We start from the raw sequence: 13,647 nt of genomic DNA, 5'->3' as shown, positions 1-13,647 counted from the left end.
AAGTGACTTGCAAGCCATAAAATGTATTGTAACTATCAGTATTATAGCTCTTGTACTGTAATATTTCAAAATCTAGACAAAGTAACATAAATGTGATCGCAGTTTCTGTTTACCTGACAACCTTCTATGAACCAAATACTGTGCTCACTGACTTTCATAGGTCTACTCACCTAATGCTCCTCAAGCACCCAAAATGTTAGGATTCTTTTCCTCCCCCATTTTAAAGATGTGGGGAATGACACCCACAGAATCACTCAAGGTTGCAGATGGAGTTCACACTCAGATCTGCTGGCTCTTAGGTTTGTGTTTGTATCTCCTCAGTCATGTGTGGGTTAAACAGAAATGTTCTTTCCAAGATGGCTGGAATGCCAGTGGTTGATTTCCAGCCAGATGCCAGCAATCCTGCTCTCAGATTGTGAGAGTTGTGCCTCTGATCCTTTAATAGGTACATAGCATCTCAACACTGCAAGGCATTGCTTCACTCTGTCAATTTGAACTCCTTTCCCTGGATCCAAGTTAACTTCTTTGTCTACCTTGGGAGGATCCAGAGCTAGGATGACATTATTAACATTGAAAATTATGGGTTTTTTTTTTTGGGGGGGGGGTTCGGTTGTGGGGCCTGGGCGCTGTCCCTCAGCTCTTCAGCTCAAGGCTAGCGGTCTACCACTTGAGCCACAGCACCACTTCCGGCTTTTTTCTTTTTGCTTATGTGGTGCTGAGGAATCGAACCCAGGGCCTCAGGCATGCAAGGCAAGCGCTCTACCACTGAGCCACCTTCCCAGCCCAGAAAATTATGGTTTCTGAGTCTAAGGATTTTCAACCTAGACCAGAGACCATTTTGCTTTCTAGCTAAGATAGCAAAACAAAATATAATCTACTCCCATCTGCAAAAAAACCCCAAAGTATTTTCTTTCTAAAGTCAAAAGAACACTTTATAGCTACAAAAAAAAGACAACAAACAATAGTAGCTTATTCTGCTTTAATATCCCCAAAGATATGTGCAAATGGAACTATATTGCAGAAATCCACAGACAAGTACGTCTCACTCAGAAGAAAGCTGATTGGAGAGAAGGCACCAGAATTTGCACTTTGTTGACTTACATGTAAACAGTAAACTGGGGGAGGGAGAGGAACATTTGCTGTCATTTCATGGGTGCATCCTAGGGACGAAAGATGGCCTGGAGGGCTGGCACTCAGCCTCAGCTTCCGCTACGGTGTAAACAGGGCCTGATGCTAAGGAGACAAACACCCACACAGCGGCAGTGCAGAAGGGCATGAGGAGGAGTGGACATTAAAAGAGCCCACAGGTCCTCTTTTCCTCACCCTCACAGCTCCCAAGGGTATCCCATTGGCAGTGTCTTATGAATGCACCGTTTGTCAACAACTAGGAAGTGGACAAATCAAATCCTAAAAAAGCCTGGGCGAATGCATTTTTGTGTCTGTCCATACTCCTCAATCAGATGGCGTGGCTCTGCTGTAAGTGGAGGGACATACCCCAGGGACGGTTTTCTTAGGTGATGACGGTGGGCGCGGTGCGTCCCGTCCTCTCCTGGAGCTGAGAGACCTTCAGAGCAATGGAAATGAGGGGGGCCAACATGACCTGAGGGAAACACAAAACAAAGAACTTTTTCTACCGTTTTAAATATATGCTTAGCTTCAAACCTAACAGCCCCTGATTCCAGAGTCTACTCCAGATGTCACAAGATTCTTCTAACTCTGTTAAGCCTAGGCATACAATGCACATGAATGATTATAGGCATCTAGTAAATCTCAGATCTCAGCTACTGGGAGCCTATGTATCTGAAATCCTGTACCTTTAACCACAATCTCCCTATCCCTGCAGCCTCCAGCTCCTGCTAACTACCTTTCTACTAACTATTTCTTTGTTTATAGATTGCATATATGCATGAGATCATGCAGAATTGATCAGAGCCTGGCCTATTTCACTAAGGATAATGTTCTCCAGGTTCACCCAGGTTGCCACAAATGGAAGGACTTCTTCATCTTTCTAAGATAGAATCATTTTTGGTGATGTGATTGTGACCCATCTCTATCCCTTTCATCTGCTGATGTACACTTTAGGTTAGCACTACTTGGCTGTTGTGAATAATGCTACAATGAACATAGATTGCAGATGTTTTTGAGGGTAATGACTTGAGTTCCTTTGGATATACATTAGAAGAGGGAATGCTGAATCACATGGTAGTTCTGTTCTCTCTCTCTCTCTTTTTTTTTTTTTTGTCCTACTCCTGGAGCTTGAACTTAAGAGACTAGGGGCTGTCCTTGAACTTTTGTGCTCAAGGCTAGGGCTCTACCACTTGAGCCATAGCTCTACTTCTGGCTTTTTGGTAAGTTGCAAAGACCTTCCTGCCCAGACTGGCTTCGAACTGTGATCCTCAGATCTCACCCTTCTCAGCAGCTAGGATAGCAGGCATGAGCCACTGACCCTATTCTTCAATTTTTTTTGAAACTTCTATATTGATATCAAAACGGCTGCACCAATTTATATTTCTACAACAGTGTGCAATTATGTTCTATTTTCTCCATTTCTCTACCAACAGTTAACCTTTATCTTAGACAATAAGCATCCTGACAGGTGTGGTTATATCCCATTGTGGTTCTGATTTGCATTTCTCTAGTGATTAGTGATGTTGGTCAACTTTTTGCATACATGTTGACCGTTTGTATGCAGGTGCCATTTAACAGGGCATCTCAGTACAAGTCCTCTTGGCGCCTTTACAGTACAGTATGTGTTGTGAAAGGCCAAGAGGAGGGAATGTAGCATGCATAAATGTTCTGTAGCTATGAAGCTCTGGCTGCAGGGCATGTGGCAAGAAGGAGGAACTCACTTGGGGAAATGCCCCTGTGCCCCACTCCTCCTAATTATTCCACTTTAGTGACTATCCTCCAAGTTCACGGTCTCACCCCGGGTCCCTTCCCACTCTGACCTACCCCTGGAGACTCTGTGAGTAGGATTGGGAACTCAACTCATCAGGCTACAAGTTGGCAGACTTTTATTTGAATACTCATAAAACTGCCTCTCCTGGGCTGGGAAGGTGGCTCAGTGATAGAGCGCTTGCCTTGCATACCTGAGGCCCTGGGTTCGATTCCCCAGCACCACATAAGCAAAAAGAAAAAAAGCCAGAAGTGGCGCTGTGGCTCAAGTGGTAGAGCACTAGCCTTGAGCTGAAGAGCTGAGGGACAGCGCCCAGGCCCAGAGTTCAGGCCCCACGACTGGACACCCCCCCCCAAAAAAAAAAAAAAAAACTGCCTCTCCTTGTGGAGCAGGTGATCCACCAAGCAAAGTGACGAGTGACAGGCCAGAACACCAGAGAGGGGCTGATATGAAGATTAGTGGTGCGCATCAGTAATACTAGCTACTCAGGAGGCTGAGATCTAAGGATCAAAGTTCAATGCTGGAAAGTCCATGAGACTCTTATCTCCAAGTAAAAGACAGAAGCAGATCTGTGGTTCAAATGGTAGAGAACTAGCAACTTTTAGCGAAAGAGCTAAGGGACAGCAGCACATAGGACCTGAGTTCAAGCCCCAGTAGTGGTTCATGCGCACGCGCGCACACACACACACACTATCCAGTGTTTCCTACTTTCTAGGCATACAAACATATTCAGCATTGCTTAACCTTTCTATGTCTCAGTTTCCTAATCTGTTAGTTGAGAGTATAATACTTCACATCATTTGAGAATTAAATGAATACATTTGTGCTATAGGTTTAAAGTAATAGTTGGGCAAATGCTCAGATCTTTGTTTCTTATTATTGTTGTTGCTGGTAGTGTTTGCTATTGTTGCTGTTGACCTAATGAATGAGACATAGAGGAAAGTGCGCACAACTCAGTGCAAGCACTGAAGTAGTCAGGGCGCAGGGACTGGGTATTACCTGGGGGTCCTGGTTGATCTTGGCAGCGTCCTTTTCGTAGCTATCGATGTACAGTCGAATGGTGGCTCCTGCACTCCCAGTACCACTCAGACGGAAGATGATTCGAGATCCATCTGCAAAAATGAGCCGCAAGCCCTACAAAAGGTAAGCAGAGGTTTTTTGTTTTGTTTTGTTTTTCCTCCACAACAGGCAGGAAGGGAGATTGAGGACTGGCAAACTAGAAGAGGTCCATTTAGAGACCTAATCTCATCCATACTCAACCCATCAGAGGATTAGCTACTTGATAAATGGCAGCAACTGCGCCTCAGGGGTCTGCCTTCTGCCCGCCTCTCACTGCATCCAGACCACGGGACATGCGGGAGATGCATTTCCAAGGTCAGGAGGGAGATATGATCTGGGTGAGGCTGGAGAACAGGAGGGCTCCTCTCCCCTCCCCTCTGATTTATGGACTCCCCATTCCAATGTGAAGCTTACTAAACAAGTAAGTAGAACTGCTGGGTACAGAAATTTGATTCTCAGTCTGGCTGAAACCAGAGCAGAAGAGTTTCCAGACAGATGAAGGAAAGGGCGAGCACGGGAGGCCACGTGTTGCAGGTGACAGCTGTGCCCAACCTATCAGACAGGACCCGCTGGCCAATGTCCTGCGTGTGTGTGATAATTCCAAGTGGGGTCCCATGAGGGGCAGGGCTGATGAGCCCATCCTTCTTGCCATCGTCCTCTTTTCCCTCTCTGGAAGTACCTGAGACTCATTTCAAGGAAAAGTTGGGGACTCTGGAGTAGATATTCCACAGGGAGGAAGACGAGGCCAGGCCACTGTCCTTAGATAGTCAGTCTATTAGTGCATAAGAGGGTGAACTGTGTTCGTGCAAGGAGAGGCTGTTGCTGGCACCAATCCTCATCTAGTTTCAATCCTGCCATTTATTAACCATCCTCAGAAAAGACAAATGGAATACTGAATACATTCTCCAGTTGATTGTCATAAAAATGTGCTCAGTTCTCACTCACTGTTTTTTGTTTTCCAGAGAGAGGGACACACTAGGTTAGTCTCCTTCCCCCACAACATCGAAATTCTAAATTTTAAACTCTATTTTGATTACTGTGCAGAAGCTCTGCCTTCTTTGGAATATTGTCTATCCTAGCTGGTGTTCCTCGTAAATGCTCAGGTTTTCAAATTCTACAAAACAATGCTGCAGCCTATTCCTTACATAGAGCAGCCCATAGTTATGAAGATAATCCCTGCTTCTACTTTTTCCAGCCCTTAGTACCTGGCACACAATGACAGAAACCTTAACAATTCTGTCACCACCCAGGATCGTCCAGTTGCTCACTGTGGTATCCCGTTATGTGCTGCCTTGTTGGCTGAGTCACAGACATCAAACCATTAATACTTCTAAGTCCAGGAATGTTTAGTAAGAATTTTGATCCTATGAAAGAAACATGTAGACAATACTACTTTCACAGTCCTTCATCTATAATCTTTGGTCAGAGAAAGAGAGGAGTTGAGATGGAAGGCTACAGTTTACCTTTCCTAGATTCTAGCCTCCTTTCCACACATACACTTGAAATCTATGCATGGTTCCAGAGAATGCAAAAGTCCCTCTGCATGTTGATTCCAAATTCCAGAGCACAGGTGATTGCACAAAACCAGGGCAAAATCCATTGTCCATAGGAGTGCATGAGAGTCTTTCTGGGAAATCAGGTGAGAATGATTACCCCAGAGAAAAAAATAGGCCAGCCTAGGATACCCTGGCCAGGGGCATGTTCAAGTTTCTTTTGAAGTTTCAGAGATACAATCCCAGGGTTCTCCTCACCATTCTCCAATCTGGTCCTACCTGATGTTTTGAAACGCTTCCATCCACTGGGTCATTGTATTCAAAGTTATCCGCTTTCTCCACAGTGTAGACTTTGTCATTTGCAGAGAACTGCTTCCCCACAAAGGAGCGGTCCAACATCAGGGCCTCCAGGTCCTTCATCATCTTGTTTGCGCCCTCCGCTTCGACCTCCTCGTAATCATACCTGGAAGGAGTCACATTGTTGAAACTCTAGGCTGACTTCAGAGCACACTGAGGTACATAGCCCTGTCTTCATCATTTTCCTTGCCCACCTCTAGAGCTCTCTAACTTCAACTGGCAGAAACAGCCTGTTAGCCATTGGGATGGAGCAGGCCAGAATCAATGGATGATTTCATAGAAAAGGCAGGGTCTTCTGAATAAGCAGAAAACTCTTATCTTGGCTTCTGTATGGAGTAAAGCTCAAAGATGCTTTAAAGGCTCTGGAGAGATACCAACTAACATTGTACCCTCACCTACTGAGGAAGAAAAAAAATCAAAGCTCTATTATCTCCAGAGAACTCCACACCAACAAGCTCAGCGCTCAAGCCCATCTCTTCCCACCATTTTGGGATGAAGGCTGGGACTTTTCCCAGTCTGTGACCTGCCTCAGGTTGCTGAGTCTGGCTAAGGAGAGTGCCAGGCTCCACAGGAGCCTCCTAGCAAAGCCAGGGTTTCACTGATCAGAACAAGGAGCCACCAGCTAACTTTTTATACTTGAAAATCCGCCCATACTGCTTCAGAGGGATGGATTCAGGTCCAAAATGCTCTGACTTCACCCTGATAGAAGATGCTCCTTGAGGATGCCAAGGGGCCAAGACAAAAATGAAATTTTTCCTTTTTCCTATTTTTCCTTTAAAACTTGACCTTAACTTTGTTCCTATCAGGTTAAAGACTCTTACAGGTTTTCTTTTTCTTTTCTTTTTGCTGGTGGGGGGGGGCTGAACTCTGGGCCTGGGCGCTGTCCCTCAGCTCTTCAGCTCAAGGCTACCACTCTACCACTTGAGCCACAGTGCCACTTCTGGCTTTTTTCTGCTTATGTGGTGCTGAGGAATCGAACCCAGAGCCTCATGCATGCAAGGCAAGCGCTCTACCACTGAGCCACCTTCCCAGCCCCTCTTACAGGTTTTCTTGATCCAGTTGTCGCACTCTCTCTTAAGAGAATAATTTTTTCAGAAGCTCAAATGAACAGAGTCTGTATTTGTTTGCAATAGTAAAACAAATACTATACAAATATATATAAGATGACACCTTTGGGACATGAGAATACTAGGGGGTTAAGGTCAACTTATTCCAGTAGTCTATGAGTCAAGAATAAGACAGACCTCTTAATCTTGAAGTCAGCCTCTTCCCCACAGTGAATATGATAAAGAGCAAGAAATTACAACCAGGTGCTTATGCTTTATGTCTATGACCCCTTTGGTTGTCCAAGGGAACTGTTTTATGAATCCTAGGCACAGGGGGGTGGAATGGTAAGAACTTGGGCCTTACTGTCAGGTAGACCAAGCTATGACTCCAGCCTCTGCTGGCTGCTAACTGTAACGTTTAGCAGTTTTCTGATCTTCTGGAACATCAATTACCTTGTCAATAACTGTTTAGAGGCAGATGCGACATAATTAATATAACGTGCCTACTAGTATTGTGATTCAAAAAGTGGAAATTCTGAGTACTTGATTTGTAATTATGGTTAGCAGTTATCATTAGCAAACAACCCAATTAGTTTATCATTAATGAAAATATGGTAAAATAGTTTCTAAATGGAAGGGGTTTTGTTTTTGTTTTTGTTTTTTGTCGGTTGTGGGGCCTGAACTCTGGGCCTGCTTGTCGGTTGTGGGGCCTAAACTCTGGGCCTGTTTGTCGGTTGTGGGGCCTAAACTCTGGGCCTGGGCACTGTCCCTGAGCTCTTCAGCTCAAGGCTAGTGCTCTACTACTTGAGCCTCAGCACCACTTCCAGCTTTTTCTGCTTATGTGGTGCTGAGGAATCGAACGCAGGGCCTCATGCATGCAAGGCACTGAGCCACCTTCGCAGCCCCTGAATGGAAATTTTTAACTACTTTAAGAATGACTCTCTTACCTAAATGCAGTGGCTCATGCCTGTAATCCTACCTACTTGGGAGGATCACAATTTAAGACTAGCCTGTGCAAAAAAAGTGTGTAAAACTCTATTTAAACAAATAAAAAGATAGGTACAGTGGCATGCTCCTCTCACCCCGGGTTCATGGGAAGCATAAACTGAAGGATTGTAGTTGAGGCTAGCCTAGGCAAAAAATGACATTCTATCTGAAAAACAACAAGAGCAGAAAGAGTTGGGGCATACCTCAACTATGGCTCAAGTGATAGCAAACTTGTCTGGCAAGCACAGGCCTCAAGTTCAAACCCCAGTTACTACCACTTCTTCCCAAAAAAGTAACTCTCTGAACAACTGCTTCTTACCTGATTTCACTCTGACTGCTGTTCATGCATTGAGTTATTCACTTATCTATTCAGAACATATTTACACAGTGACTTCTATGACTCAGAGGATACAAGGGGACGCAAAAACAGATCTGGTCTTGATTTTGTAGAATCTAGACTCTAGCATATTCATAACTGCTGCTGTGAACCACCAGGCTTTCTGGCTCCTGGACAGGACTGCTACATAGTAGTAGCTTTTATCTAAGCTTTCAACAAGGAAGTGTCTTAACTTCAGTGACTTATGCTTCTTAACCAGTATCCTTGATTATGATGATACTCCTCTTAAGGAGCCCAAGTTGCCTATTTCTGCATTCTTTCTTGACTCTCTGAAGATCAAGGATATTGAATCTGAAATACATTTTTAAATAATGACCTAGTCCAACTCACCCATTTAATTTTATTTTTATAAAAAGGTGACTGAAGTCCAGAGAAATTACATCCATCCATTTCTTACTATACTTCTTTTTAAATTTTTTTTTTAACATTTTCTCTTTATAATTTATATATTTTCTCTTTATAATTTATACTGAGATCTTGGGGAGGGGATTTTACACTTATTAGAGGACAGGCACATTGGAACTGGTGAAAACCTGTACTGGTAAAGAAATTTTTCTTTGTGTTCTTGAGTCTCATGAACACTGAGCATACTTAAATGTGCTATGTGTGACCTACAGGCTCAGATGCATATGTCTTCAAAATAGAAGTATGCACGGAAAAGATGAAAGGTTCTGTTTTATTCACTGCCGAATCCCTGGAACCTGGCAGAAAGCATATATATGGTAGATATTTGTTGAATCAATGAAATATTGACAAGTCTACAGTCTTTGAGAACCTATTCTTATTTGCCCTAAGCATAATTACTTCCATAATTAAAGAAAAATTCTATTCTTTAGTGTTTGATGGTTTAGAAAACACTTTCCAACTCATATTTCCTTTGATTCTTTCAGTAGGTAGACTAATCCCCATTTCTACAAATGAGAAAACTAAGTATAAAAAGAGGTTAAGTGTCTTCCTAATTTAAATAAAGGGAAGAAATGAAATTCAAATCCATTTTTCTCATTCAGAATCCAATGTTATTCTTTATGCTCATCCAACAGGTACATTTTTAAATGCTTCTATGAAAGCATTTGATTATGTTGACAAAATACTTTAAGCTTCTTTCTTTATAGGTGATAAAAAAAATACTTCATCTTGACCGTGAACAAATCATTTTAAAAGCTCCCAACTGGTAGAAGCTGGATCAATTAAAGCTTCCTTATTGCTTCAAACAAGAAAAAAAGACATTGTATGTATAAAACATTTCTCTGCCCATGCCCCCCCCCACCTCAAACCCCAGACAGGTGGCCTGTCTCACCTGGTGAAGAAGTTCCGGCCAAACTTCTGCCAATGATCTTTGAGAATGTCCTCCACACTCTGCTTGCGGGTGGCTAGAATGGACAGCCAGGCAAGGACAGCCCACAGCCCATCTTTCTCACGGATGTGGTCAGAACCTGGCAGGAGGGACACGTTTGATCAGAAATGGGGCTCCACCAATGGGGCATAAACTCAACAGTGATCACAACAAACCTAATAAAAATAGTCCCAAAACTTGCCTAAAATTTTGAGTAAACAGAGTCACATATTGAATAAAGAAACACAATACTAAGCAAGAAGTTTCTGCTTCCCAAAGTAATTCAGAAATTTAAGACAAATGTTAGTAAATATAGGTAGAATAATTTGGCAGAAATGCATGTATCAATTACCAAAAAAAACTAAGGGAAAAAATAAAGCTTAAATAAGCAGGAGAGAAACACTACACAAATAAAACTATAGCATCATTTAACAAAAGAAAGTGATGCATGACTTTAATTCTAGTGCTTAGGAGGCTGAGGCAAAAGTATTGTGAGTTCTAGGTTACTCTGGGATATATAGTAAGATCTTGTCTTTATAAATAAATCAAAAAAATCAAAAATAAAATCTACAGAGAGAGAGACCCAAAGTCAGGGAAAGATTTGACTGCATAATAGGTCTCACTTCAAGGCAGTAGGGAAAGAACAGATTAATTTTTCTTTCCTTTAGAAATTTTGGATACTGGGGTTTGAAGTTGGCCCTATACCACTTGAGCCATGCCCTTATCTCTTTTTTGCTTTTCATATATGGTCTTGAATTTATGCCCAAGTTGTTCTGGACTGTAAGCCGCTTATTTATACTTCCTGCATAGCTAGAATGACAGCTATATGAGCCACCATGCCCAGGTAGTTCCAAAGTTCTGACTGAGCTGTCCTCAAACCATGATCTTCCTGATTTCTACCTCAAAATGGATTAATTTTAAAATGGTGTTTATATAACTGGTTCATTTGGAAAAAAAATGTTTATTCATCCTACAAAACAATATCAAAGAGAATTCTATCTGACATAAAACCTTCAAGGCAAAAATTGAAAACTTAAATACTAAAAGACACATATACTCTTTTAAACTTTGGGGGGGGGGGATAAGTACATGCAAATTTTCTATTCATGCAGGAAAATAATTTACTTAAAAATTTCCAATTACATATTACATTACTACAGCTAAATTAAAAGGCCACTAGCATAGTCTGAAGAAAAAAAGGATATGCATAATTATAAGCCAGATGTTTCATACACTCAGTTCAGAAAAATGTCAATAGAAAAACAAAGATATAAATAGGTAACTCACACACAAAAAAATTTACAGGTAATAAATCAATGTGATGAAAAAGAGAGAACCACAATGCTACTTCCTTGATGCCACAAGTTTTGAAACTAGGGGAGATACAAGGGAAATGGGAATCTAACAGGATCCAGTAGGAGAATGCACTGATATCCAATGTGGCAAAAAGTTCCAAAGCCTTAAAATTAAGCCTTCTGATAGAAAAGCAATTCCCATTCTAAATCATCTGAATTTAAGCAGTAGGGATTAGTCAAAGAAACCATGCCACATCTTTCTCATGCTCAGGCGTAGCAAAAATCTTTACCAAAAATATTTTCTTTTTTTAAAAAAAAGGCTCTTTTGGATGCACTTGTGTTCAGGGAAATACTATTCCAAGAGTCAGGTATGGAGCAGAATTTTCATTTTTTATTATTTAAGCTCCTTACTCTAAACAATATAAAATACAGATAATATTGAGCTCTTCTTTCTGATATGAGTATGACTCAATACAATCCCTCTTGTGTCATATTGTGCAAAAATTATGTGTAAAAAAAATTTGTGTCCTATCTTGTGTCCTTTCTGGGTCTTCTTACCATATGTGATTTCCCACCAGGTTTTTGGAGCTTTCAAAGTATCTAGCAAAACACTGGCCACACGGTAGGCAAATGGTAAGTTCCCTTCCTTCCTGACTTCCTCCTTTTATACCCAGACCAAATGGCCTTTCCTCTTTTAGACAAGCTCCCAGCTTATTTAAACTGCAAAATGAGCCCAGATGTCTTTGAGAAACCTGTACGAGACAAGACAGGCTGTGCCATCATCTTTGAGCCCCAATCATCTGCTTTCTCCACTAACAATGCACCTCTTGAGGCATATGTTATTTATCTTTGTAACTAAGTTTGATGACTAGCAAGTACATGGAATGTGGCAGAAAATTAAAGGGCATACATGAATGAATCATTCATTCATTCATTCCTCAATTTCAACATTATCTCTTTTTCTTTTTGGTTCATAAAAATAAGCAACTTTTCCCCAAGTTTCTTTTTTGTTTTGTTTTTTGTCAGTTGTGAGGCTTGAACTCTGGGCCTGGGCACTGTCCCTGAGCTCTTCAGCTCAAGCCAAGTGCCCTACCACTTGAGCCACAGTGCCACTTCTGGTTTTCTGGTGGGTAATTGGAGATAAGAATCTTAGACTTCTTTCCTACCCAGGCTGGCTTTGAACCATGATCCTCAGATCTCAGCAGAATAGCTAGGATTACAGACATGAGCCACGGGTGCCCAGTTTCCCCAAGTTTTTGTTTTTTTTTGGGGGGGGGGTGTCCAGTCGTGGGGCCTGAACTCTGGGCCTGGGTGCTGTCCCTCAGCTCTTCAGCTCAAGGCTAGCCCTCTACCACTTGAGCCACAGCGCCACTTCCGGCTTTTTTCTTTTTGCTTATGTGGTACTGGGGAATTTCGAACCCAGGGCCTCAGGCATGCAAGGCAAGCACTCTACCACTGAGCCACCTTCCCAGCCCCCCAAGTTTTTATCTTTGATCAGATATCACTCATAAAAGTAATAATCCTCATGACCAAGAACTGGCAAATTAGAGATAACAGGTAGTATTTGTCATGCTTTATACAACGAATTTTGGCAATGTTTACCCAGTTTTATTTGCGATGGACTTTTATGTGCCTTTGTAGCTTTTTTATTTTTTTTTTTGGTGCTGGTCCCAGGTCATGCATTCAGGGCCTAGATGCAGTCCCTGAGCTTTTTTTTTTTTTTTTTTGGCCAAAACTAGCTCTATACCACTTGAGCTACAGCTCCCCTTCTGGCTTTTTGGTGGTTCACTGGAGGTAAGAGTCTCACAGACTTTCCTGCCCAGATTGGCTTTGAACCATGATCCTTGGACCTTAGCCTCCTGAGTAGCTAGGATTATAGGGATGAGCCACCAGCACCCAGCTTACCCTTACTGATTTTTAATAACTTTGCCACTACACACATTTTTTTGCAAACGATGATTATTTTTTGGCAACAGTTCTTCATAAAGCAGAATTCTGGCAGCTTCCCCAATATATAAAGAGCTCACAACAGCAGTATACAACTTGAAACTATTTGTCCATGTTCTACTTCCCTTTTTATTTAAAAAAAGTTAACTGATACATAAAAATATACATTAATTTTTGTAAGAGACAAGACTGAAAGCATGGAGGTAATGTTTCTCCTCCAAATGAGAGACTTGATTTTTGTTCTTTCATGTGGAAATAAAAATCTAAGTCTTACTCAACTGTGACCCAATTGTTTGGAGATAACAAAACCACACACCTAATATTATAAATAAAGTATCTGCTTAGGTAAAAGGAACAAACACTCCATTTCATTTTACAAGATCCTTGGTCTGTTTGGGTATTTTGATTAATTTCATTAGTCATCTTGGATATCTAAAAACTCTAAGTAATTTGGTTATTACTCGGGAAGACTGAGTAAATTCTATTTCCTGCAGTAGTGCAATGAATACCAAAAGGACTAGTGCAAAAAAACAACAATGGTTCATGTATATAGTTCAACAGATTTATATCTGAGGACTAGAAAGGCTGGTCCATGAGACTGAATTCTGTCATTTCTGAGCTTTTTGAAGTGGAGTATATCACAATTTTTCTGAGCATCTATGTTATCAATTATAAAAACCTCTCTCATTGTTATGACATTGCTATGATATAACAAGAAGTACTTTGTGTCAAAGACTACACAAATTCCAGATACCCACTATGAAGAAAGACAATTTTTTTCAGCTTTTAGGGAAATGTCATGTTTTCCAATGGCCTCATTAAGCTTTCAAAAATAAT

The 13,647-nt window shown here is 41.5% G+C and overlaps 1 protein-coding gene across 1 annotated transcript in view; it reads right to left on the bottom strand.

The window, feature by feature from the left end:
- Positions 1 to 964: 964 nt before the first annotated feature.
- The window catches only part of Pgm1 (phosphoglucomutase 1), a 58,625-nt gene continuing 45,942 nt past the window's right edge, over positions 965 to 13,647 (bottom strand). The window contains exons 8-11 of the mRNA XM_070004414.1: positions 9,533 to 9,668; positions 5,728 to 5,911; positions 3,896 to 4,030; positions 965 to 1,600 (exon numbers count right to left, since the gene is read on the bottom strand). Coding sequence (XP_069860515.1) covers positions 1,511 to 1,600; positions 3,896 to 4,030; positions 5,728 to 5,911; positions 9,533 to 9,668 — 545 coding nt within the window. The 3' untranslated portion in view covers positions 965 to 1,510. The remainder of the gene's footprint in view (positions 1,601 to 3,895; positions 4,031 to 5,727; positions 5,912 to 9,532; positions 9,669 to 13,647) is intronic.

This window comes from Dipodomys merriami, unplaced genomic scaffold (genome assembly GCF_024711535.1).
Source record: "Dipodomys merriami isolate MVZ:Mamm:240054 unplaced genomic scaffold, mDipMer1.0.p SCAF_627, whole genome shotgun sequence".
Classification (NCBI taxonomy): domain Eukaryota; kingdom Metazoa; phylum Chordata; class Mammalia; order Rodentia; family Heteromyidae; genus Dipodomys; species Dipodomys merriami.
This window is presented reverse-complemented; position numbering and strand designations above follow the sequence as displayed.